Source organism: Cibotium barometz, chromosome 20, assembly GCF_041138505.1.
Source record: "Cibotium barometz isolate CiBa-2024 chromosome 20, ASM4113850v1, whole genome shotgun sequence".
NCBI lineage: Eukaryota > Viridiplantae > Streptophyta > Polypodiopsida > Cyatheales > Cibotiaceae > Cibotium > Cibotium barometz.
In genome coordinates, this window is record NC_141065.1 from 41370078 (window position 1) to 41396559 (window position 26482).

General features: G+C 48.8%; 1 protein-coding gene across 1 annotated transcript in view; it reads right to left on the bottom strand.

Moving 5' to 3' along the window:
• Nucleotides 1-4720: 4720 nt before the first annotated feature.
• Nucleotides 4721-26482, bottom strand: part of LOC147627884 (paramyosin-like protein) — a 172524-nt gene continuing 150762 nt past the window's right edge. Inside the window, exon 16 of the mRNA XM_086814859.1 lies at nt 4721-5078. Coding sequence (XP_086670985.1) covers nt 5025-5078 — 54 coding nt within the window. The 3' untranslated portion in view covers nt 4721-5024. The remainder of the gene's footprint in view (nt 5079-26482) is intronic.

The following is a 26482-nucleotide window of genomic DNA, read 5'->3' on the forward strand; positions in this document are numbered from 1 at the left end:
CTTCGTCCAAATGGAGAATTGGAATTTGGCTCCGTGGTAAAGGTGCTTCTATAATGCGCTCCTCTGGAGAGCGGGACTCCTTCATTTGCGCTATGTGCACTTGTTGTTAGGTGTATTGAGGAACATTTATCTCTAATATTATAACAAAGGAGACAAGTCCCGATTTTCGTAATTGTGGTTGTTGGGCTACTTGTTAGTCATGGTCGACACCAAATGTTTGAAACATTGTGATGTCAGAGATGGTTTGACCACTTCTCTGGAGCTTTGACAAAGATTGTTTGGTTTAATATTCTTTTCATAAAATTTATAGCACAATTTATAGAGCCAATTGACGAATCTCGAAGGCCGTGGTAGCTCCTGCTTCTAGGGGCTCCATTGTTCCTCCGCTCACATCTCGTTGGCTCAAATTTTACCAAAGCTCCTCACTTGAGGTGGGTGTGAAGGAGTTTAACCTTCTTTAACAAGGAAGCACTCTGTTGAGTGTTGGCCATTTACTCGGATCAAAGGCTTGGTGGGTTTGAGGAAGTGTATTTTGATGCACTATAATCAAGCTCAAATTCGTATCAAAGGCTTTAAGTGCTTCTGGAGTACGTCTGAAAATGGTTTCAGACATGTTTTGTTTTTCTAGGCTCATGTTTGTAAGCTCACACGTCTAGGTTCATGTCTCTAGACTCATGTCACATCTACAGGGCTCACATCTGTAGGCTTATGTGTCCAAACTCACAGTTCATATATGTAGGCTCACGTTTCATGTGTCCAGACTCACGCCTCACATCTAGAGGCTCACGTGTCCAATCTCACGTCTGTTTGTGCAAGATTGTGGGCTCGCATCCCGAACCCAAGTTTTTGAGGATTTTTGGACTTTATGGGAGGTGGGTAATGGTCTTGATCCTAGTTAATGGTTGTTATACAAGTAATTGTATTTTCTAATTATTTGTAATAGATTTGCATGTTTCTAAGCTACAAATTAAAACAATGCCTCTAAGCTACTAATTCAAATAATGCATGAAAATTTTAAGAAATGCATGAACAAAATTACCTATCCTACTCTAATCCACCCTAATGGAGCTTAATGCTCATGTTTTCAGAGTGGATTTCACTCCTAATCATAATTGCTAAGTTATTCTTTGACTCAATGCAATGAAATCTAAGTCTTTTAGGCTCCAATTTTATGCAAATCACCAATGAAATATGGGGTTTTCTCTTCTAATATATGAAACTAGAATGCCCTAATGCAAATAAACTTCAAATCAAAATCAAACACACTAACCTAAAAACATCAAATGACTCCAACACCATATGTCTTTCGGAGCGTGACCTCTTAATCAACACTGAGCACAACAATATTAAGTAACCCTAATAGCTTGGAATGGACGGATAAATGGAGCTAAGGCCTACAGGTAGAGCAACACCAAATATATTCAAGTCAAGACTTAGCCTTGCCAAAGCATGTGCCATCGGGCCTTGTCAAAGAGCCACAAATAAAACTTCCCTATGTGGGCGCACTAGCTCCTCATCCATTGTGTCCTCTTTGTTGTCACACCAGAATACTCCTTGTTGTTGATGGGGTGAAGGGAGAGCTCTCTATGCCTAGATGGAGGCTACAAGAGATGGTCCTGTCTCAAAAAAGCAAGGGATGAAAGGGAAGCTAATGCAAGCAGAAAACCTACAACCAATTCTATCTAGCAAGCATCCATCAAACATGTACGATTCAGTAGCACATACATGAGCAACAAGAGGGTAAAGAAGAGCTCACAAGTAAACTATTGCAAGGGAATGATTGTCTATTACTTGTCAAAAATAACTTATATACAAGTGACTAGTTTTTTACACTAGCCCACCAAACTTAAAAATAGTACAGCCTCTATTTACAAGTCTTAAGCAAGTATGTACAGCCATCATGTTAACGTACATAGTGGTTATAATATTATGGATTTACTAATTTTCTATGAAGCTCCTTAGATCTTAGAAATTTAATTGTCATCCTCCTCCTCTTCATATTATTTAGTTGTGTAGATTATTGTTCATCCAGTCGGATAAGTCTCTCAAACGTTAGGAATTTTCTTACAAAAGATAACTTATCGGAACCCATAACTCAAATGATAATAAGATTGCTGTGAGGCTAGCTATGTCCCTCAGGTAATATTCACGCTCGCTTGGTTCGTACTCACTCTAAGGTGGGTTTGGATCTGACAATAAGAAGGTTGTGAGGCTAGTCCCTCAAATAATATTCGTGCTAGCTTGGCTTGCTTGGTTCGTACTCACTCTAAGGTGGGCTTGGATCTATCAATGTGTACGAGATATGCAATGATGCTTCTTCCCTAGAAGGCACTGTCTCTGGGCAGTGTCTTCAAAGGGGATGATATGAAGTCGTCACTAATTCCCTCGAGAAAATATTGTGATGACTATTACGATCCATGGAAGTCCAACTTTTACTTCCACTAGGTCCTCTTTCATTGTATCTAGCAATGTGGGGTCTGGGTGAATTGGTTCTAGAGGAAGAGGCTCTGGAACTTGCTCTTTTTGTGACCCCTTGAGATTGGTTATGGGTTTGGTCAAGCCCTTTGGTATGCTCTAGGATTCCCTCATGGGTTCTATGATTGGCTCTAGAATAGGGTTAGGGATACACTTAGGCATGAGGTCAATGGTTCATACTTGACCACTTACTCAAGGACTCGCTGTAGTTCAGCATGCACCTTTCTTACAAGCTCTTGGGCATGTTTCATTCTCTCTCTCTCTCTCTCTCTCTCTCTCTCCAACATGAGTTTAGGATACTTCTTAAGTTTCTTCGGAAGGTTTTTATATTCGATAGGCTTATTTTCTTTGGGGAGAGCAAGTTTGAGTAGGAGATTACTCGTTGTTTCTACAAGGAAGGCACCTTTGGAACTCTTATCCGTTACGTTTTTACATGCTCTTTGAGATCTAGTCTTGGATGTTCCCTTGGTTGATGTTTAAAGGTGGGGAAAGAAGAAGCTAATGAGAGTAAGAAATCTATTTAAGCAAGAAACCATCCACCATGCAAGATTTCAATAGCATACATGCAAGTAAGAATAGAGAATAGAAGATCTCAAAAGTATTGGTATGAATGTCCATTGTTTAGTGTTAAAATCGACTTATATACAAGTGACTAGTTTTCACACTAGGCCAGCCAAACTTAAAAATGCTCCAACCATTATTTTACAAGTCTTAAGTATGTAAATGAAGTCTTTAGACTTTTCCCTATTTGACATTAAGCTCAAGGCAAGGCCACTTTATATGTTCCAGCACCATCTTACAAAAGATAAGTGCATGTTCAAGTAAGCAAGATGGCAAAGCGTCTTATGGTAGGTGGGACAAGAGAAACCATGTTAACCTACAAAGTTGTTAATATACATTGTAACAATGTTTCTTCTTACAAGCCCACAGATTCTCCAGTATCATACAAAATGGCTTCTTTCCCCTCTTTCAAGACTGAAGAAGCATTGTGTTTTCATTGGCCGAATAAGTGGTTGTTGATTAATCCATCAAAGTGCTTAAAAGAAGTGGACATATTATTTCCTCATATAAATTGGAGGAAGCATAAGCAACCCATGGCAAGTATAGTTATTGTTCATGATAAAAAGAAACAAAGCAAGGGCAAATGTTTATTTTTTATTTTGTTTTTGGAAATATTATTCCTAGTCCTCATGTAAGAGAAAATGTTCACTATAAAAAACCAAGGGCAATGGTTTATTTTGTAATTATTGTTTTAAACCTTTAAGATTGTGTAGATTTGTTCTGATTAGCATTTATTGTTTCTATAATTAGCGTTCATGATAAAAACGCTACATAGTAGCTAAACACCCTTTTACAAATGATTAATTACAATTTGTTTTTTAATGATGATCTTGGGAAGATTTTGATCATTGCAATGATATTTCCTAGGCTTCCTTTTCTTCTTAACTAGCAATGTGTAAAGAGCATACAAAAGGGCATACTACAAGCTCTCTCTCTCCAACACACACATAGCCAACACATTGTGCACCTCATTTGCAATGTGGATCATATATTGTTAAAATCCTTGCCACAGATTTTGGGTCATCTTATCACCAATGCCAACTTGGGACCATCGCGAAAAGAACATTATAGTCTATGGGTTTCTTTTCCTTGGGAAGAGCGGGTTTAAGCAAGAGATGTCTCTGTGCAAGGAAGCACACACTCCCCACCCCTAATTCTCTCTCTCTCTCTCTCTCTCTCTCTCTCAAACTTCATATTGTGGGATTGTTGAGGAAAGAGAGATCTATTTTTGTGTGCCTGAGGCAGACTTCTATGAGACCCCTCTCTCTCTCTCTCTCTCTCTCTCTCTCTTCCAAGACACCCACACACCCACATAGTACATTCCTTACAACGGCCATGTTGCCAAAGGCTTGTATTGTGAAAACAGAGTGCCTCACCTTGTGAGATGATTCTAGAAGCACTAAAAGCTAGTGCAGGGGGGGCGGGCGGGGGGGGTGTTGGGGTTCATTCAATGATGCTTGGCATGCAAAGTTGATGCAAAAATGTTGCGACCATATGTGAGTTGACAACCGTTGGAGAAAATTAAGAGGAGATAGAAACTACGATCACCCTAGAGAAATTTTTCATGACGACTAACAAGCGTGCTTATGAAGGCAAGGAGTGTCCATTCGATATGGGGAATCAAATATTCCTCAGAAATCACAACCACGAGGGTACAATTTGGGCTTCGGACATACATGATAGAGCTTCAAATCTCTAAAATATATCCACTGCACTTTGACATAAGGCAAGCTGCTTCAAACATGTGACGAGTAAAGCTAAAGCTAATACTTCCACAATCATTAAAGTGATATCCAATTCCTTTCAAGCAACTCTTCACAAAGATTACAACCAGCATGCACTTGGCCATCATATAGTCAACTCTCGCATGTAATGTTCCTCTATAGCTATTATGCCTATGCCCTGGAGCAATAATTGACGTGTTTTACAAATGTCCCAGCACAATGACATACAAACTTCCCGAACACAACATGCCTTACTTGTATATATTATGCAGAAAAACGGGGAGCAGATCGTAGTGCCTCATTCTTTGCACATTCCTCCTAGAAACATGAACAGATTATGTCAATAGCATGATAAATCTAAAAATTAATCACATCAAGAAAATTATGTCAATTGCATGATAAATCTAAAAATTAATCACATCAAGAAAATTATGAAAGGGAACTACACAAAAAAGTGTTTTATATATAAAGCAAGTTTAATTTCATCTATTATTACTGTAATACTGTGTTAATAGACAAATGCAAATGCTATGAGCAAAAGTCATCGATCGATTAATTGACTGACTGACTGATTTAGCGAGAGAGAGAGAGAGAGAGAGAGAGAGAGAGAGAGAGAGAGAGTCTCTTACATCTCACCTGGTAAACATACCAGAGGTAGTGATGCTGCACATCATCTCCCAACAAGACTGGCAATGATTGATTCATTGGTTTTAAAAGAGAGAGAGAGAGAGAGAGTTATGTTAACGTCTACGGAAGACCCCAAGGGCCTATGAGATCAAAAGTAATACAATGGTACCATGGATATACTGAGCCATGGAAAACTGAAAGAAAAAGTAAAATGAAAACATCTGACAGCACATGTGATCAATAGATGATCTTGTGTAAAGTGAGATATGATGTGATCAGCTAATGACGATACCCACCTTGGCCAAAACCGATCTGATGGTGGAGTGAATGTCAAGCCTCTATGATGGGAGTGTGTCGTGTTAGTGGAGAACCTCACGAATCTGTCTGTGTGGTGTGGAGGGACCTGATGCTCTAGGTCAGGGACGTCTGGCTCACCCAATGGATCGAGCTCTCTCGCTAAGAACTCCTCTGGGGTGTGGAGCTCGAGCGTGGGTACGGGTGGTGGGCTCTGATGTCGTAGTAGAGAAACTGTTGTGGATAGTGGATTCCGATGTGGATGTGTGTACCACAAAGAAATCTGTGATGGCTCTCTGTGAGGTATCCTGTCGGAGCCGGGGCTGTCTCTCAGCATGCATGCTACCTCAACACTACATCCCTGTGTCGTCTAAGCTCCATCAAGTACATGCCCAAGCACCTCTAATCCTCAAATTTTATGACCCGTGTGAGTGGTCCGAACCCTTCTCGGAAGAGGCAGTGAAATCTCCCCCGTATCTCAATTGTAAGCCTAATGTATGGGGAATCTGGACATACTAAAATGGAGGAACCCGGTCCATCTGTAATCCATCCAGGTGAGTACTGTACTATTGTGCCATACCAAGATGAATGCTCTCCACCGGCCGCTATCTCTTATGATGAATGTAGTGCAAGTCGGGAAGTCGAAGTGGATCCATCTCTCTCACCCTCTGTATATAAGTGACTATCTGGAACAAGGCCTCCATCAACATAGGAGCCGTAGCAAACTCTGCCTGGATGATCTGGTGGGAAACAAATGGCTTGTGCGTATCATCCGTGATAGCATCATAATATGAGGACACTCTATGCGCTGTCAATCTGCCAGGGATATATCTGGTGCCCAGAAAGGAGCTGCATACATAAGTGCCGAGGTGACTAGGGTGTCAAAAAGCCAACCCTTCATCCTCAGCTCTTGAAAATGCGCATGGAAACATTGCCTCTCCGATAAGGCTAGAGCTGCATATCCTACAGTGAGTCTATCCTCTGGTGCCTGTCTCATAGAGAAGCGTGGATTAGTGAAGGTAGCTATATGAGTGCACCACCTCAACCCTGCTACCGATGTAAGTGATCTGTGTACGACTTGCAACCAGGTAGAAGGTGTGGAATACCATATTCTTGGTTTTCCCAACGTGGACTGAGAGCCCCCTCTGTGTAAAAATCTTGTAAAGTGACCATGTCCTTCTGTAGCCCCTCCTTAGAATCTGCAATGAGTACATCATCAGCATATAAAAGGATGGAAACAAGAATACCTCCTAGAAAAGCTCCTCCGCCTCCAGTTCTATCAATGAAGTCTGAGATCTCATCTATGTAAAGTCCAAATAGGGTCGGAGATAGTGGACACTCGGCATCCTTGTTTCACTCCGATGGTGCTAGAGACCTCCTCAGATAGTCCCCCCGAGCATCACACCTGCCAATAATTGACTCATATAAGGCAATGATAGCCCAGATCATGTCAAATGAGACCCCAAGATGTTGTAAGCGCTCTAGGAGACGAGCCCAAGGCACTGTAGCAAAATCTTTGCGGAGTCCACAAGTCGGCAGCCATCTGCCTTGGCCTGCTGGTTGATAGCCCGAAGTGTGAATATGTGATCCAGCGTGGAGAAAGTCCTCTTGAATCCCGCCTGCCCCAATGCAGTACTGTTAAGGGAGGACTTACGGGAGGCAGAACATGTGATGCATAGAGGTGCAGACGCACGCTACATGTGGATGAAAGTGAGCGCAAATAGACCTCGGGACATTTACATTGCAGTATGCTACTTCCCACCGGCACATTCCAGATACGCTATGCCGGGAGAATCACCATATATGCCGCTGTATGAGGACATCATGAAATTTGCGAGCTTGGGAGATGTACTACTAACGGGGGACTTTAATGCACGTACAGGCCGGGAACAATCAGCTCTCTATGCTACGGATGAGCCCATGTACCACGAGCTAGCAGCGGATGAGATAGGGATGCAGAGATCTACCCAGGACACAGGAGAGGTGACAGAATATGGGAGACACTTCCTAGCTTTGGGGAGTGCACATGGGCTAGTTATCTATAATGGCCTATCCCGTTGGCCACGTTCACATGCTCTCACATGCTGGAACAAAAAGGGAGGAGCTAGTACAGTGGATTACCTGATGGGCTCACCTACCTTGATACATGATATACAGGATCTCTCCATTTCGGGCAGACCCATTGGGATAGCAGCAGACCATGCATATTTGACATTTTCTGTGACTTGTTAGAGGCACACCACCCTCTAGTCATACCTGATACCCAAGATATCACTTTACTTGGGAGACCTCTAGGGTATATGGCAGTGCAGTATATGATCGTCTGTTCGCTCTTGACCCGAGGAGTCCACTTGATGAGCTTACGAAAGAGTTGGCAGATGTATTACATGGTTCAGCAGCATATGCTTTCCCGTATACCCCCCCCTCTTTCTACCCCTCCTCGCCATATGGCGCCACAAAATGGTTGGTACGATGATGAATGTCACGAGACTCATGACCGCCTGCAGCAGGAGATCACCCTTGGCATCCACACACATAGACATGCCAGAACGCTCTTCAAACGCCTTGTGCGGAAGAAGAAGCGGGATTACCTGGCCAAGCTTGAGATGGAGATATACCAACGATTTTTGGGGTAGGACAGCAAGAGGGTGTGGAAGATGTTCCATGAGCAACAGCCACCCACACCTATCCCAGCACCTGAGGCATGGCATGAATATGCAAGAACTTTATATGAAGTACCAGGGCAGCCCCCCATCCCTCATCCATCAGCGACTCTCATCGATCATAGTACTTTTTTTTTTCCCGAGAAAAGATCCTTTCATTAGTTATAAAAAAACGCCCACTGGGCTACAAAACCCTCTCCTGCTCATAAGAAGGCAGAGCAGAGAGCCAATCAAGGCAGCTAGGGAGACTCTCCCTAGGTGCAAAAAAGTACAAATAACTGAGAGGCTATATCATACAATAGGAGGGGGGAAAATCCAAACAACCCGTGTGTAGAGTATAGAAGGGGCCGCTGCGCCAAGTGGTGTGGAAGGCCTGGTGCCGCAAGATCGCTCTATCCGAGTCGCCCCAGATGCGGTCATACTGTCCTCGCAAGGTGTGAATCAACTCCTACCAAATCCCCCGAATAGTCTCTGCTGGTGGCTCCAGTCTCCCCTCAAAGGCCCTGAAACAACGGGCTCTCCAGGTGAACCATATGGTGAGGCTGCTGAGGAGCTCCCATCGTAGATCCCTCTCCTGTGTCCAGCCGGCGGACGAGAAATCCGATAAAGGAACAAGGCGAGGCTGGCCCCTAATGAATCTGATGGCCTGGCTGTCCTGCTCCGTCTCATATCCCAGAGCAGGCCCTGACGAAGTCGACCAAGCAACGGCTCCCCACGTATACATGCCCTCTGGAGAGAGGGGGGCCAAAATGCACAGCATCCTCAGCCAAATCTGCTGCGCCTGTGGGACAGTCCCATAGGCAATGTCTCTGTGTCTCCAATGGGTGGCCGCATCGGACGCAAGCCGACGGAGTTGCACTTGGTCCATAGAATCACCGCTTTTTTCCTCCTTTAAACGAGGCACAGCTACTGATTCCCTCCCACACAGAACAAGGGTCTTCCTAGGACTTAATCTAACTAACGTAGCTTAATTCCTTTACAGCTCGGGATTCTATCTATGGAGTTCTCAGGACACGGTTGTATGCTGATAGAGGATGCTCAATTTGGTCTTTTGAACCAGGAGCATTGGTTTTTTTAAAAGTTCTTAAAGATTTTCAGACTTTGTCAAAAGAAAAATGCTCGAATTTTTCTCCTAGATATTGTGGTCCATTTCGATTTATACCAAGGCCACTGTAGACAAGCTAGGTGCCAACTGCAGAGCCCCTGTGGGCAACCAGCCATTGGAAAGTCGGGATCCTGCGTGCCTGTCGGCTAGCCCAGAGCCTGGTCCAAAAATCCTCCAGGAACTCCTGTGAGAGTCCCTGTAGCCGCCAATGCTCCAATGCAGCTGGAGAGACCATCCTCCTCGCAGTCAAAATATGCCTCCCCATCCGAACAGTGTACTGGAAAAAGGTGATCTCTGTGGCCTCGGGGGATGCATAAAAATCATGCCACTCATACTCGCCAGGGTCCTATTGGAGCCGGGCCAAGGGGCGCGCAGCATATGCCCATATGCGCCAATCAGAGTCCACATCTGCAGGGTCTGGATCAATATGCCACTTCCGAGAAGCGGCGGCCACTACCCGTATCCTCTGAAAGATGCACTATGCAACCAAAGGCGACTCCGCCTCCACTCTCTAAAGTCTGCCCTCATCCTGTATCTCATAGTAGAGGCATCTACCATCCTCAATGCAAGCTCTGACAACAATCAGGATCTCCAACTGTGTAAAGTCTCCCATCCACTGTCGGGCCGTTGGCTCGAAAGGCGTGAACCACTCCTCAGTGAGTGCCTCCTGAATGTCATCCCTCATAATCAGCCCCCCTCTGAAGTGACTCAGCCTCTCCGCCTGGATCTCCTCCGGGAGACTGCAAAAGGCCTGCCAATCTCCAAAATTGCGTGCTGGGCCTGCCGCCAATGGTCCCCAAGCTAGACGAGGCCGAGAACCCAGCATATGACCCTGCTCTGTGCGTACCGCGGGGCTCCAGATGAGCGGCTGCCTGGCCCGCTCCTCATCACAAGTGGGAGGTCTCTGAGAAAGCCCCGGTCTCAGCAGCTCCCAAGCTCGCAGGATGCTCAAGGCAAATCTGTCCTCCCATCCTTTTTTGAGGCATGTCCTCCTCATCTCTATGAAGATCCACCGTATCTCTAGTGCCCAAGTGCCCCCTGCTGGGGGAGCTCTAGCCTGCAGCCACTGAAATAGAAGCTCCTTCCAAGGCTCAGCGCCTGGAAGCAACCCCCGAACAATAAGCTTCCCCAACAAGGCTCTACTCTGATCAGCTAGATCTATAATGCCCAAGCCCCCCTGAGCCAGCGGAAGAGTAATAACTGCCCAAGCAACCTTAGCCCGGGCCGGCTGACCATCCCGCCTAGACCAAAGAAAGTTCCTGATCAGCCTCTGTACCTGGCTGATGCAAGAGCTCGAGAAGATCCAGCAAGACGTGATGTACCACATAGTCGCTAAAAGCACCTGATTTGTCACCACCACCCTCCCAGCCAAGGATAGCCGAGCTGTACTCCAATATGAAAGCTTCTTCTGAATGCTCAGAAGAAGCGGGGCGATCTGCTGCTCCGGTGACAAATCAAGTCCAATCTGGCATCCCAGATACCGCACTGCTGTGCCAGGAGGAATCCATCTAAAACCCGGGTCTGGTGGGCTCCATGCCAGAGCGGGAGCGCTACTGATCCAAAAAGCCACTATCTTGCGCCAATTGATCAATGCTCCCAAAGCCACACCAAAAACCTGTAGCGACTGCTTTGCCCTTTGTAGATTGGCCTCCTGGCCATGCAGAAACAACCCCGTGTCATCAACAAACTCAGAATCGAGCAGGTCCTCACCCCGGACTGGGAGCTGGAGTCCTCTCAAACCAACCTCCTCTGCTGTGAGATACATGCTTATAGCCTCTGCAAAGAAGAGAAAAAGGAACGGGGCGAGAGGGCATCCCTGATGGACTGATCTGGTCAACTCAAAACTCGGCCCCCGTCCTCCTGCCATCAACACCTGGCTACAAGCTGTGGAATATAGAGCCGCCACTCCTCGAATCCAGTCAGCTGGCTCAAAACCCAGGCGAAGCATAGTGCCCTCTAGGAAACCCCAATCGACTCTATCGTATGCCTTCTCAAAATCGAGAAGCATCACGACCAAGTCCTCACCGAGAAATCTAGCTCGGGCCGTCGCCTCCCAGAAGGTGAAAATGTTGTCAAGGATACTGCGCTCCTTGACGAATCCTGTCTGGGTAGCATGAATCAACTCCACAAGGAAGGGCTGGATCCTCAAACTCAAGGCCTTTGCTAGGACCTTGTAGACAGTATTGAGGATCGTAATAGGCCTCCAATGCCGAATATCATCTGACACTCCCTCCCCCTTGGGGATAAGAAAGATCAAGCCCTCTGAAAAGCTCTGTGGCATCACCCCAGTGTCCAAAACATACTGAAAGCCCCTGCGGAGGCCTGGCCCCAAAGGTCCCAATAGCGGATAAAAAAGGCAGGCGTCAATCCGTCCTCCCCAGGGCAACTATGACGCGGAAAGGCCCTCAAAGTCTCAACAAGCTCATCCTCTGAAAGGGGCTCATCCAAAACTGTGCGCATACGATCTGTGACCCTCCTCTGCACATGGGCCCACACAGTGTGTCTGCAAGCATCACGTGCCTCCGTGGTGGGCTCTGCTGAAAGCAGGTCTCTATCGAACTCAGTGGCAATGGCTCTAATCTCCCCGGGCTCAGTGGCTAACGATCCGTCCTGCCTCCTGAGCTGGCGTACTCCTGCTCGAGCATGGCGGGGTCCGGTGATCTCAAAAAACTCCCCAGTCACTCTATCACCAAGCTGCGTCCACTGAGAGGCCTGGCGATGATAGTAGAACTCATGTCTCTACTCCTCTGCCTCTCTAACCTCTTGGCGTGCCTGGCTCAGCTGGGACGCCACCCACTCACATGTAGGCAGCTGCTCCTGAAGACGCTGGAGCGAAGCAAGGCTACGTCTCAAGCGACGCTCCCGCTCTCATGTCTCTCCCAGCCGTGTCAAGGCTGTAGCGTGCAAAAAAGAGCTGAGCTCGATGAGTCCCTGGGCACAGTGGCCTGCTGCATCCAAGTCAGAGCTCTGGCTATCATGCCATATCCTCTCAATGTCCTCAGAAAGACTGGGATCTGTAAGTATCCTCTCTGGGATCCTCAACTGCAAGCTGGTCTCCCGTGTCCTCTCCTCAAGTGTCAAAATAACTGGCGCATGGTCTGAAAAAGAGGTGCCAGCGAGAATGCCAACGGAGCCACCACGCTCCCCGAACCTGTCGCCCACACAGAAGCGATCAATCCGTGATAGATTAGTCCCTCCCTGCAGGCGTTCCAACCGAGAAAAACCAAGACTGTGCTGAGAGCGGGAGAAAGCCTCATGCTGCCATGCATTAGTGATCCGCAGTGTCATACAAAATTGCTCCCAAGCTGCAAGCTCCGTACCGTGCACTGTAACATGACTGCCTCCCACCCTATTGGCCGGGTTCTCAAGCATGTTGAAGTCTCCCCCGACACACCAATGTGCGGCCTCGGGCAATGCATATGTAACAAGGGTCCAGAACTCTGCTCTGGCACTAGCATGGTTGGGCGCATAGACATTGAGCACACCAAAGTGCTCATCGTGCATCGTCAGAATAACATACTGTGCTCTACCAGGCACAATGACCCCGCGATCCACAATGGCCTGCCGCCATACATCCGCACTGACCATACATACTCCTCCCTGCCCACCCAAGGGGCCAAAACCTGCAGACCAAAATGTATCCCATCTACCAGGTGTCAGGCGTTTTTCTGAGAGGTATTTTGGGCTTGTGTACATATGGATGCATGGTATGTGTGAAAACTTTGCCCTGAATGCCCTGGCAAATGTACAGAGCGGGTGGTTTTGCAGTGAGCTGGTACATGTGTTTTTTTTTTCTCGGAGCATATGCTGGAGATTTGAAAGTTTTATGGCAACAGTATGGTGTGCGGGTGGTTGCCAAATGCATGGCACCGACTGTGATGGTCATGTTTGGTAAGTTAATGATGCTGATGATTCAAAGCCGGGGGCAGCTCTTGTATTGGAAAGTCGTGGGCGCGGCGTGATGACCTAAAGCATAAGGAAGGAACAACCATTGTATTGTGTGGCCATCATTTTGGAGCTTTAAAAAAATAAATAAAAATATATGATACAAGTGGCCAGCTTGTAGATACGTGGAGATTTTACATGGCTGCCAGCGAGACCATCTAGAGGCTGGCGAAGATTCGAAAGCTAGCCGCCTGGAGATAAAGCAAGAGCCGGGCTGGTGATTCGAAGCGGGAGCCAACGGAGAAGGTGAGACCTTAGCTGATAGCAGGCGTGGCTGCTGCTGGTGTAGCGACGGGGAGCCGCCAAAGAAAGGCAGCCACCCACAGGCGCAGGAGGGCCGCCGTGTGGGAGCTAGCGTGGCACAGGCTGAAGGCCTTGTAGACGGCTGGTTTTGTGAAGTCAAAGGTGACAGGCTGGTGACAGCGCAAGGAGTGACAACGCAAGGAGGAAGCCGACGGGCTGCTGAACACAGGTGACAGAGACAGGTCGAGGGAAGCCTTTGAAGTGGATAGCGCAGAGGGCGCCGGATGTAGAGTGTTTGTTTTGGGTTTGCGTGGGCTGGTGTGGGCCGCGTAGGTGAAGCCGGAAGTGGAAGCAAGGGCAGGTGCTGAAGACCGTAGGTGAAGCCGATAGTGGTGGACAGCGTGAGCGGGTGCCGAGTGAAGAGAAGAGAAGGACAGTGTGGCTGCTTGGCTGGTGGGGCCGGTAGCACTGCAGATAAGCTGCATGTGGCAGAGGATCAGCACAGATACAGAGAGAGAGAGAGAGAGAGGTGTTTGGGTAGCTGCTGCTGGCGACACACACAGAAGTGATGGGCTGCAGAGAGAGTTGAGGGTTAGCTGGTGGGGCGCCCTCTCAAGAGTGAGTGGCCGGGTTCTTTCTGGTGTGATTGGCACAGCAGGCAGGCGAGAGGTTCACGGTGATTGAGGATGTGGTGTATCCTCGGCAGTGACAGGTCAGAGTGTTTGTGGTTGAAAGGGCTTGGTCGTTAGACGCAAGGTCGTAATTCCTGAGGTGGTGTGGCCATGGTGGAATTCCCTAGGCAGTAAATCCAGACCTGAGTGTTTGTATGGTGTGTGAGTAAGGCTTCTGTGTCGGGAGAAGCTTGTATGAAGTGTTTTCTGGGAATATAATTGCTGGGTGTTTACTTTGGTCTAGTGGGTGGTGTGGTGAACTGTGAGAGAAGTGTTCCAGCCGGTGGCTGGTGGTGCCCCCGTTCGTGTTAGTGTTTCCAAGTTTGGGAGATGAAGGGCTATAGAGGCAGGGTCTTTTCTTCTTTTTTTCACCTCACATTCTTCTGGTGCCTCCCACTGAGGATAGCTCTGGTGTTGTTCTTTGCCTAGAAGGGCGTATGTTCCACTGAGGAGAGCTCGGGGATTGTTACAGGTTTTCATGATGTGGTCTTATCCAAAATTTCATGGCAGGAAGGGTGAAGATGTGTGTGACTTTTTGGAGCAAATGGAGTTGGCATGCATTAGCAATCATGTGACAGATGAAGAGCAGGTTCTGAAGCTGATAAAGATTTTCTTGAAGGGAGATGCCCGAAGCTGGCTTAGAGATTTTGAAGCACAGGATGATGGTGTTTTGACCTTAGACAAGTTAAAAGAAGGCCTTTTGGAGCATTTTCAGCAAGCGGAGGATTCTAGTGTGCTTTGGCAGGAGTTGAGCATCTTGAAGCAGGTACATGGGCAATCACTGGATGATTTCGTGAAGGTATTTACATGTTTATGGGGTAAGTGGTGTATGACATTGAAGCAGGAAGTACCTCCTATGTTTTTGAAGAAAAGCTTGTTTATTGATGGTTTATTACCCCATTTGAAGGTCAAGGTTGAGTTGAAGAATCCCAAGTCATTTGATGATGCAGTTAGGATTGCTAGGGAAAGGGAAGGCAAGATTTTGAAGCAGATGGAGATGGGTATTTATCCGTATGAAGGTGTTGTGTCTGCAAGGGATATGCATGTAAATTTGGTTGAGGTGGATAAGAGTCCTATGCAAAGTTTGATTAGAGAGGAGCCTCAAAGGCCTATACAGGTGCAAAGGGGGATATTCTATATGCCTTCTGATTTTTTTCCAAAATCTTTAAAGCATGTGAAGCAGGATGAGGAATCTAGGTCAAGGTTTGAGATTTTTGCACATGAGGAGTTGCCAGTGGATTCTTCTTTGGATTTGGACATGGCTGTTCATGGCAGTGATTTGGAAGGCTCTATTGGAGATCATTTGCATTCGGATTTGGATGATATGCATGCACATGGAAGCAAAGAGGATGATGCCTTGGGATTGACTGATGATAAGAAGGAAGAGGAGCTGGACATAGAATGCTTTGAAGATGATTTTTTGCCAGATTTTACAAGAGAGGAGGATGGGGTAGAGACTTGTGATGAAGTGAAGATGGTTTGTGATGCGGATGTGGAGAGCATGGAGGAAGATCCTATTATTATGGATTTTCTTGGACAGCTTGATGGTGGTCTGGTACCTGCGATGAATGAAGTAGATGTTTTTTCATTTGATGCATTATGTGCTGGGGAGTTTTTGGACGATGATACCAGGGGGGTTGGCAACACTCAAGAAGGTATGCATGTTGATTTGGCTGATGAAGACCGTTGTGATGTGAGTACTGTGTTTGAGGATGATATATGGGAAGTTGCTAGCCTTGATGAACAGGAGCCAGAGATAGAGATGGATGCAGACATGGTCGAGAGTGTAACTAAGGCTTCTTTGCGGGTTGCTGAAATGCTAAAAGCAAAGTGCATGGATGACAAGGGTTCTGAACCAGCTGAGCTGTATGGTTGTGAAGAGATGCTTGTAGTACAAGAGCTGGAAGTGTTTGTGGACACTGCTGTTGGAAAGGATCTGGATTTTTGTGTGCATAAAGGTCAAGATGCTGGAACCTGGCCTTCACAGGTGTTGATGAATGGGATGCTAGATACTGCAATGCCACAGGTTTTGAAGACGAGGACGTTTGTTGTGGGTGAAGTGGATGTAAATGGTTTTCTGGCACATATGGTTGATGTTTGGTATGCAGTGATGCAGCCATGGTGTTTCAAGGATGCTGGGGAATGGGATGGTGAGTTACAGCTGTTTCCTTTTGATCCTGGTGGATAGCTATTGGACTTTTATCTTTTTGCTGCTGAGCATGAATGCTCTAGCAGATGGGGGGGTTGGCAAAGTATGTCAGGCGTTTTTCTGAGAGGTATTCTGGGCTTGTGTACATATGGATGCATGGTATGTGTGAAAACTTTGCCCTGAATGCCCTGGCAAATGTACAGAGCGGGTGGTTTTGCAGTGAGCTGGTACACGTGTGTTTTTTTTCTCGGAGCAGATGCTGGAGATTTGAAAGTTTTATGGCAACAGTATGGTGTGCGGGTGGTTGCCAAATGCATGGCACCGACTGTGATGGTCATGTTTGGTAAGTTAATGATGCTGATGATTCAAAGCCGGGGGCAGCTCTTGTATTGGAAAGTCGTGGGCGCGGCGTGATGACCTGAAGCATAAGGAAGGAACAGCCATTGTATTGTGTGGCCATCATTTTGGAGCTTTAAAAAAATAAATAAAAATATATGATACAAGTGGCCAGCTTGTAGATACGTGGAGATTTTACATGGCTGCCAGCGAGACCGTCTAGAGGCTGGCAAAGATTCGAAAGCTAGCCGCCTGGAGATAAAGCAAGAGCCGGGCTGGTGATTTGAAGCGGGAGCCAACGGAGAAGGTGAGACCTCAGCTGATAGCAGGCGTGGCTGCTGCTGGTGTAGCGACGGGGAGCCGCCAAAGAAAGGCAGCCACCCACAGGCGCAGGAGGGCCGCCGTGTGGGAGCTAGCGTGGCACAGGCTGAAGGCCTTGTAGACGGCTGGTTTTGTGAAGTCAAAGGTGACAGGCTGGTGACATCGCAAGGAGTGACAACGCAAGGAGGAAGCCGACGGGCTGCTGAACACAGGTGACAGAGACAGGTCGAGGGAAGCCTTTGATGTGGATAGCGCAGAGGGCGCCGGATGTAGAGTGTTTGTTTTGGGTTTGCGTGGGCTGGTGTGGGCCGCGTAGGTGAAGCCGGAAGTGGAAGCAAGGGCAGGTGCTGAAGACCGTAGGTGAAGCCGATAGTGGTGGACAGCGTGAGCGGGTGCCGAGTGAAGAGAAGAGAAGGACAGTGTGGCTGCTTGGCTGGTGGGGCCAGTAGCACTGCAGATAAGCTGCATGTGGCAGAGGATCAGCACAGATACACAGAGAGAGAGAGAGAGGTGTTTGGGTAGCTGCTGCTGGCGACACACACAGAAGTGATGGGCTGCAGAGAGAGTTGAGGGTTAGCTGGTGGGGCGCCCTCTCAAGAGTGAGTGGCCGGGTTCTTTCTGGTGTGATTGGCACAGCAGGCAGGCGAGAGGTTCACGGTGATTGAGGATGTGGTGTATCCTCGGCAGTGACAGGTCAGAGTGTTTGTGGTTGAAAGGGCTTGGTCGTTAGACGCAAGGTCGTAATTCCTGAGGTGGTGTGGCCGTGGTGGAATTCCCTAGGCAGTAAATCCAGGCCTGAGTGTTTGTATGGTGTGTGAGTAAGGCTTCTGTGTCGGGAGAAGCTTGTATGAAGTGTTTTCTGGGAATATAATTGCTGGGTGTTTACTTTGGTCTATGGTGGCCCTGTTTTGTGCTGTCTTTTTGGCGTGGGTGGTGTGGTGAACTGTGAGAGAAGTGTTCCAGCCGGTGGCTGGTGGTGCCCCCGTTCGTGTTAGTGTTTCCAAGTTTGGGAGGTGAAGGGCTATAGAGGCAAGGTCTTTTCTTCTTTTTTTCACCTCACACCAGGCATCACCGAACCATATCTCCGAATCCTGCTCTCTCAAATGGTGCTCCTGCATCATCATAATATTAATACTCCCCCCAACCAGGCATCTCTGAAGCTCCTGCCTCAAGCAACCACGATAACGTACATAGTGTGCGCCGCCAAGGCCCTGTACATTCCATGAGATGATCCTCATGGATGACCTGCTGAGGTGGAGGCTGTCTCAGCCATACGGCGGGCCTTCGCAAGCGGCTTGGATGGAGAGTAGTCCCCATCCGAGCGGCTACGAATCTGCCCACCCGGTGTGCTGCAAGAGTCTCGGACCAGGCGCTAGTGACTGTGTCCCATGGCTACTACCTCCTGCTCAGAGAGAGAAACCTCATGTATGCATACATAGCTAGGGTCTCGTGCTAGGTCTGCCACTATGCGAACCACCAAATGTCGAATCCCAGAGGCATCCACACTCTCGGTATCAAAGAAATGTGCCAACTCCCAGAGTCGGCCTATCACATCTGTCATCTCCAGATCGCTCACATGGTGAGAAAACTCAACTGCCTGAGTCTTCAAAATACTAAGAGCGAGATCCAGAGTCCACTCCCGGTCGCTAGTGCCGCAGAGAGGGAAGGAGAAGGCCACCGCTGAATCAAGTGCCTCCTCCCCTCGGGCCGGAGGTATCACCACATGAACTCTGATGGGTGCTGGCTCATGGGGGCCCTCCGCTCTAAAAAGGCGTGTGAAGGAGTAGTCGAAAGCCTCCGAGCGCTCTCTAGTGTCGAGACTACTCAGCCGACTACGGATAGAGGATATCCGTGAAGCACGAATCGGCATGGTAGGTCTCCTCTGCGGTGCTCGAGCAAGGTCGGTGCTCAGTGCCCGCCGGACTGCACGTGAGCGCCAGGGTACTGCCAGTGCCTCCCGGGGAGTTGAGGCGAGCGGAGGGGGAGGAGGGGGGGGAGAAGGGTGTGGGGAAGGAGCCGCTGAAAAAGCGGGAGCGGGAACGAGAGGAGGCGAAGGTGGAAGCGAGGCAGGAGGGGGGGACGGGGGAGGGGGGGGGTGGGGGTGGGGGCGAAGGGGGGGGTGCTGGCATCTCCTGATCCTCAGTCTGCGCTGGGGTCTCCTCCTGGAGGGGAGCAAAGCTGTTCCTCACTACTGGAACCCAGTGATGCTGAGGCTGTGACTGTTACTGCGTCGGTCTCTCGGCATGCTGCTGCTGTGGCTGTCTCCCTCTACGGCGCCCCTGTCCACGCTGCCAATCCGAGGTGTCTGTGGGCTGAGCAGGTGTCCCGGAGGCTGCCTGCCAAGCCGCATCTGTGGTGGGCGGGCCATTGGGAGTCTGCTGCTGCGGTGAAGGTCAGGGTCTCCTGCGAGGGTAGGCCTTCAGGTGGCCGACCTGCCTCCATATAAAACGCTTGTTCGGGAGTCCCGAAACCTCCACTCTCTGATCGATCCATCCCCCCCCTATCCTAGGTAACTGAATGACCTTCGGAAGGGAGGAGATGTCAGGAACCAAAACTCTGACCGAAGGTAGATAGGCCTGCTGCTCTAGCCACCACTGAAGCTGCTGTGGGGCCAGTCTCAAGCACCGAGCCCACCAATGATCCTATCCTAGAAGGTACTCGCGGCGGAGTCCAGGAAAGCAAACTGTGACATGGAATAGGCGCTCTCCCTGCTCGGCCACTGTTGGGTCGAAACCATGCTGCCAAGGTCTGAAGAAGGCCCGAGCGCCCCTGATGTCACGGGGACTCATGGCTAGGACTTGGGCCACGCTCTGGGCTGTCTCGAACTCAATCTGGTAGTGTTCGCGGCCCAGTAACTGAACGTCCAGGATCTTGCCACATCTGCAAGAAGGCGGGCCTAGAGAAGATCCCAGATCTCCCCTCTGCTGGGGCGAGTGCCAACTATACGGCAGATGGTGGAATGTGCCTGGAGGCGTTCCACCTCTGCGGCGAGGCTCGCTTCCTCTTCTGTTGGCGAAAGAGAAAGCCTGATGGGGGTATCCTCAGAGGCGGGCGAGGGGGCTGCGGAAGAGTCCCTCTGAGGTGGGGCGGGAGGAACCTCCATCAGAGTCTGAAGCTGAGTCGAGGGCGAAGCGAAAACGGAGGGTCCTGCAAGAACTGAGCTGCACAAAAAAGGTGGAGCGGGGAGGGGAAGAGAGGGAAGGGCGGAAGACAGAGGGGGAGGGGTGGAAGAGAGGGGAAGGGGCAGAAGACAGAGGGGGGCGGAAATAACAGGGGAAGGGGCAGAAGGCAGAGGCGGAGAAAAAAGGGGGGGTGGGGAAAGCGCGAAAAGGGGGGAGAGGGCGGGGGAAGGCAAGGGGGGGGGGGGGGCGGGTCGCGGAGCAAGGGGGGGGAGCGGGGGGGCGCGAAGGAGACGGGGCAGGCGGGAAGGGGGCGATGGGCGCAAAAGGGAGGGCGGGGGGCGCAAAAGGGAGGGTGGGGCAGGCGGGAAGGGGGCGACGGGTGCGAAAGGGCAAGCGGGGGGTGCGAGCAGGCGGGGAGAGGCAGTCACGAGGGCGGGGAGGGGGGGTGCGAGCAAGTGGCAGCTCGAGCAGTGAGGGGGGGGGGCGAAAGCTTCAACGAGCACGGATGTCAACTCTGTGGCTTAGCACTTGGCAAATTATGAGATCAACTATGATCATAGTACTTTTGTCACCATTCGGATGGTTTTGGATGCTATAAACAGACTACATAATGGAGAGCCCAAGACCAGGATGGTCTGGTGGCAGAACATTTTTCACATGCCACAGATGTATTGGCACCACTGCTAGTACACATGTTTAACACAGCCATTCGCGAAGGTTTCCCAAACAGTTGGTCGGCACATACTATTGTACCTCTATTTAAGAGTGGTGACCCCATGATACCAGGGAACTATAGGACCATCATGATTGGCCATTGCTTGGCCAAGATATTCGGATCTATTTTGGATCGAGAGCTGAGTAGATGGGCTGAGACACATGGACTTAGAGCACCTGGGCAGGCAGGTTTCAGACAAGGTTTCACGACTTTGGATCACATATTTACCCTCAGGGCTCTCATTGAGGAGGGACGAGCATGGGGGAAGAGGATATATTGCTGCTTTGTGGACTTCCGCAAAGCCTTTGACACGGTGCCACGTGCCAGACTCATGAGGAGATTGCATGACATTGGTGTTCCCGAGGAGATGCAGTGGGGCAGGGATGCCCACTGACACCCACCCTTTTTGGACTTTACATTGATGAGATATCCGACTACATTGACAGGATGGGGGGCCAGTCTGGCAGGGGTTTGGATACCCATACTACTATATGCCGATGACATTGTACTTATTGCAGACTCCCCTGAGGGTTTGCAACAACATTTGGATGCTTTGCAGTCGTTTTGGGTAGATAGGGACCTCACAGTGAACCTTGGGAAGACTAAGATTATGGTCTTCAATACCGCACAGGCCTGGGTGACTAGATCCGACCATCAGTTCACTTTTAGAGGTGAATCAGTGGAGTACACCAGATCATATGTGTACCTAGGAGTCACATTCAGCAGACCACAGTTCTCTATGAGGCAGGCAGCAGAGGCTAGATTGGCACGTGGATATGCAGCCCTAGGGGCAATAGAGAGACAATGTGCCTACATTCAGTTTCAGGAGCCGCACCCCAAACTCTGGTTGTTTGACACATTGGTCACACCTACACTCTTATATGGCTCACCCATATGGGGACCCACCCTCTACCACACGAGGAGGGAGCCGCTTGTCGGCCAGGTCGGACCAGAGAGAGATTTCTATGATGGATGGCAGGTACTAGAGAAACCACTGGTGACTATGATCGCATGCATGATTCGGAGCAAACCATCGGTACCTCATGAGATTGTCAGAGCAGAGATAGGAGCCGCACCAGTGGTTACCGAAGCCCTGTTCCAGTCACTGACATTTTTTTGTAGAGGATATGGGAGCTCCCCAGGCAGAGATACCCACACCTGGAGAAGTTGCGAGGCGGCTCCGACTGTAAGCCAAGACGCCAAGAGGTTTTTTTGCGGGTTTGGAGTAGTGGTCCTTACCTCAGGGCTAGAGACAGCGAGGTTACCTGGCATTACCAGCCACCTGTTTAGTTGTGCGCCGCCCCCCCTCCCCCCCCCTTTCCCCCGAACCCCCCACAACAATTGTATGAGATAGCCTTCCTCTGAGAGCGGCCAACCAACGAGGAAGAGCCCCTTTGTCCCCATCTGTTGTTTTTTCTTCTTGTCTCCCTCAATTGAGACTAGATCATGTACTTAACCGTTTCGGCTACATTTTGGTAACTAATGGAAGGATCTTTTCTTCGGAGAGAGAAAAACATGGTCCATTGCACTACTCCTTGAGTATAGATCTTATCCAACATGATAATGGCATTGTTATGTTGCAGTCCAAGTACATAAAAGGGCTAGTGAAGAGGTTTAAACTTGAAGACTGTAAGCCCATTCCACTACTATCGAACCAGGTGCTAGGAAGATGTTGGTGAACCGCCCATTCCACTACTATATGGAACCAGGTGCTAGGAAGATGTTGGTGAACCATTTGATGCTATGAATTATAGCCAGGCTGTTGGATTCTTGATTTACTTGTGCAATATGAGACCACACATTCAGTATGGTGTGTCCCAACTCAACAAATTCATGCATAGCCCAAGATCCAAGTATTGGCAGGCTGTGAAGCGTATCTTCAGTTACTACAGGGCACCCAATCCCTTGGATTGTTCTACGTCGGAGGAAGAAAGAGGGGGAGGGGGGGGGAGGGGGGGTAGTATTTAGTTGCATGCTTTTAGTGATTCAGATTGGGCTGGTTGTTTTGACACCAGAGTGTCTGCTAGTGGTAATTGCTTTCTTTTGGGTACATAGTTGTTTCCATACGGTGTATGACGCAATATCGTAAGGAATATCGTACAATAGGGGATTTTTCGATATATATATATATATATATATATATATATCCAAAATTTTGTTTTTCCAAAAAAAAAAACCTTTTTTTGGGGATATTGGTCTTATTTTTTGCTTGTCTATGGTTGTTTGAGCTTCCTGTGTACTGTGATGCTTCCCTCCTTTTCAAAATACTCCATATCTCGAAATTAGAAATACCTTAGTTTATAAGTACTTTTTTTTAACATCGTATTTTATCGTACAATAAGAAAAAAAAATCATACCATTTTCCCGTACGGTATCGTACCTGACAACTATATTCATGCATATCTTTGTTGAGCAAGATGTGTCACAAGCAGGGACCCAGAGCAATAATAGACCAACACTTCAAATATACCAGACGGAGCATGATAACACAACAGAAGAACCATAAACAATATAAAAACACCGCATTGAGCTATAACGGCCGGCCCCCGTACGAACTTTTTTATTGAGAGAGAAGTTTTTACAATAAACTAAGGTGCGAGTGAAATTAGCACCGGATTTTCCAAAAAGCATCAGGCAGCAAATCTCTTGCTCCAGTGCCAAGATACAAGCACACCACCATAATCATCTCATAAACAGTCCCATAATCAGCTCATAAACAGTCCATGAAACAGCCCGGTACAGAGCCCAAAACAGCCCCGAACTCCGCACCAAATCAGCCCCAAAACAGAGCCATAAACAGTCCCAGAAGAGCTCTCAAATCAGCCCAAAAACAGCTCCATAAACAGTCCATAAATTAGCCCAAAAACAAGTTGACCACCCCTATCAAGCTCTAGGAGAAAGCGACCAGCCATCTGGCTGCCCTGGAAGAAGTCAACCAGCTGAAAACAGCCCATAAACTGCTGTACGGCCAGCGCAAGAGAGAGGAGAGAGATAACAAACTGCAGTCGGCTAGCAGAGGAGAAAGAAAGATATATTAAGTGTCTATTAAAGTCCCAATGGGCCTATGAGACCAAAGTGATACAATAATGTCCATGGCATATCTCATCATGGAATGGAAAATAAAATAGAAAGAAAACATAAACATAGCTATCTCACTTGGGTGATACAAAACTGTCCATGGAAACTCATCATGGAAATACTAAGAACATAGAAACATGAGAGCAGCATTAGCTCCGAGTAGATGGTATACCACTCTCCAAAATATCAAGCATGGGGCTAATGAGTATGGCCAAGAGGTCTCCCCCAGCTATGTCACATGGAAAGGTAGCTTGATGGCAATGGAGCATGTCCTCGATCTAGAGCTGATGAGGTGATCATGGCCGACCGGGGGGGGGGGGGGGGTGTCAGGCACGCTAGAGTGCGGAGGCTTGGTCCGAGGTAACTCCTCTCGGGCGAGGTAGGTCCAGAGCAACTCATGGAGGGTCCACAAGATCCACTATATCGGTGTCCTCCACCTCTTGGGTCCGGAAGAAACTAGTTATGGTTGGCTGGCGAGGGAGGGGACGGGGTGGCTAGTGCCGACGCTCTCTCAAGGTGTCCCTGTGTCTGCGGAGCTCAAGCAGGAAGAGGCCTAGGCAACGTTGGTCCTGGAAGTCAATGATCCTAGAGAGTGGACCAAATCCCTCACGAAATAGAGAGTGAAACTTCCCACGGATCTCATAGTATACTGGGCAGCGGCATATGTAATGCTCCTCTATCTCAACCTCTGTGGGGCATAATCGGCAGATCCTCTCCTCTCTCGGTCTCCGTATGAGCTTCTTGGCTCTGAAGATGCGCTCAGCTCTACCTGTCTCCACTCTGAGGCGGTGGGATGAAACCCGTATCTGGCCAATTGCAATTCGCATGGCATGGGACATGTGAACACTCAAGTAGCCCGGCTGCTGGATGAATCCATCCTCAATGAGTGTGAGGAACACATCTCTGTAGAAGTGCATCTTCGTGGGGAGCTCCGAAGGTATGATGCATGTGCAATGGGTGTAGAGGCTGAGTAGATCTAACCAGATAAACCGGTTGGTATCCTCGTGAGAGAGCCGGATAAAAGGGGAGTCCAAACTGTACTCAAGGGGGGGTAGGCGGTCCATGCGGAGCCCATATACTAAGAACCAAGTGGAAACTAGTGCATACCATACTCCAGAGTGGCCCTCAAGTAGCTATCTTGAGGACTCCAGGGCAAGCCTCGGATACCTGTGGGGATCCATGTGACTGAAGCGATGGATCAAGAAGAGTGCATCAACTACCATCGGGGCTGTAGCAAACTCTGCCTGGATAATCTGGTGAGGGACTGATGGGTTGTTGCGAATCATACGGGAGAACATCATGACCTGGGGCCTCTCAACTCGCTGCCAATCCTCATCGGATAAATTTGGCCCCCAAAAGGTTGCTCCATACATCAAGGCTGGTGTGACGAGGGTGTCAAAGGTATTGAAGACCATTACCTTGGTTTTACCAAGGTTAACAGAGAGGTCCCGCTGAGTGTAGAAGTCCTGTAAGGCATCCAACTGTCTCTGAAGCCCCTCAGCTGAGTCTGAGAGGAGGACGATGTCATCTGCATAAAGTAGTATGGGGATCAATATGCTTGCCAGTGTGGGGCCAGCCCCACCTATTCCATCAATGAAGCTCGAGATCTCATCAATGTAGAGGCCGAAAAGAGTGGGTGATAGAGGGCAGCCCTGTTTCACCCCAATCTCCTGTGATGTACCTCTTGGGGCTCTCGCTCGTCCGGTGACGGACTCAGAGAGGGCGATGATGCTCCAAACCATGTCAGATGGGACTCCCATCTCCTATAGACGGTGTAGCAGGCGGGCTCGGGGTACAGTATCAGAAGCTTTGTGGAAATCCACAAAGCAGAAGTAAATCCTCTAATGTCGTGCTCTACCCTCCTCGATGATGGCATGGAGGGTGAAGATGTGGTCAAGGGTAGAGTAGCTCCTCCGAAAGCCAGCCTGTCCTTAGTCTCTGCATCCCTAGCTCTCTGCAAATGAACTAAGCTCCGCCTCTAGCACTGATCCATAGAGTTTGGCCAATGTGTGGCCAATCATGAACATCCTGTAGTTATTAGGATCAAGTGGATCTCCGGCTTTGAGGATGGAGGTGATGGTGTTGGTGGACCAAGAGGGTGGAAATCCTTCACAAAGGGCTCTGTTGAACATGTAGGCTAATAGGGGTGCCAGGGTATCATCGGCATGCGAGATGTACTCAGCAGTGAGTCCCTCATGATCATGGGCTCGCCCATTGCATAGTCTACGAATGGCCTTGAGGACCATGCCCTTTGTGAAGAAGGTGGACGTGGTGGGACGGGGATTTGATGGTGGGGGTAGGGGTGGCTGTGGGGGATATGATAGAGGGAGCGTGCATAGGAGTGCCATGTGTCCAGGCAGGTGATAGGTGTGGGAGGGCGATGTTCTTGGAGTTTCCTGCAGGTCTCTTTGCAGTTCGGCCCTAAGAAAAGTCGGTATAGCTCATCCTCTTTC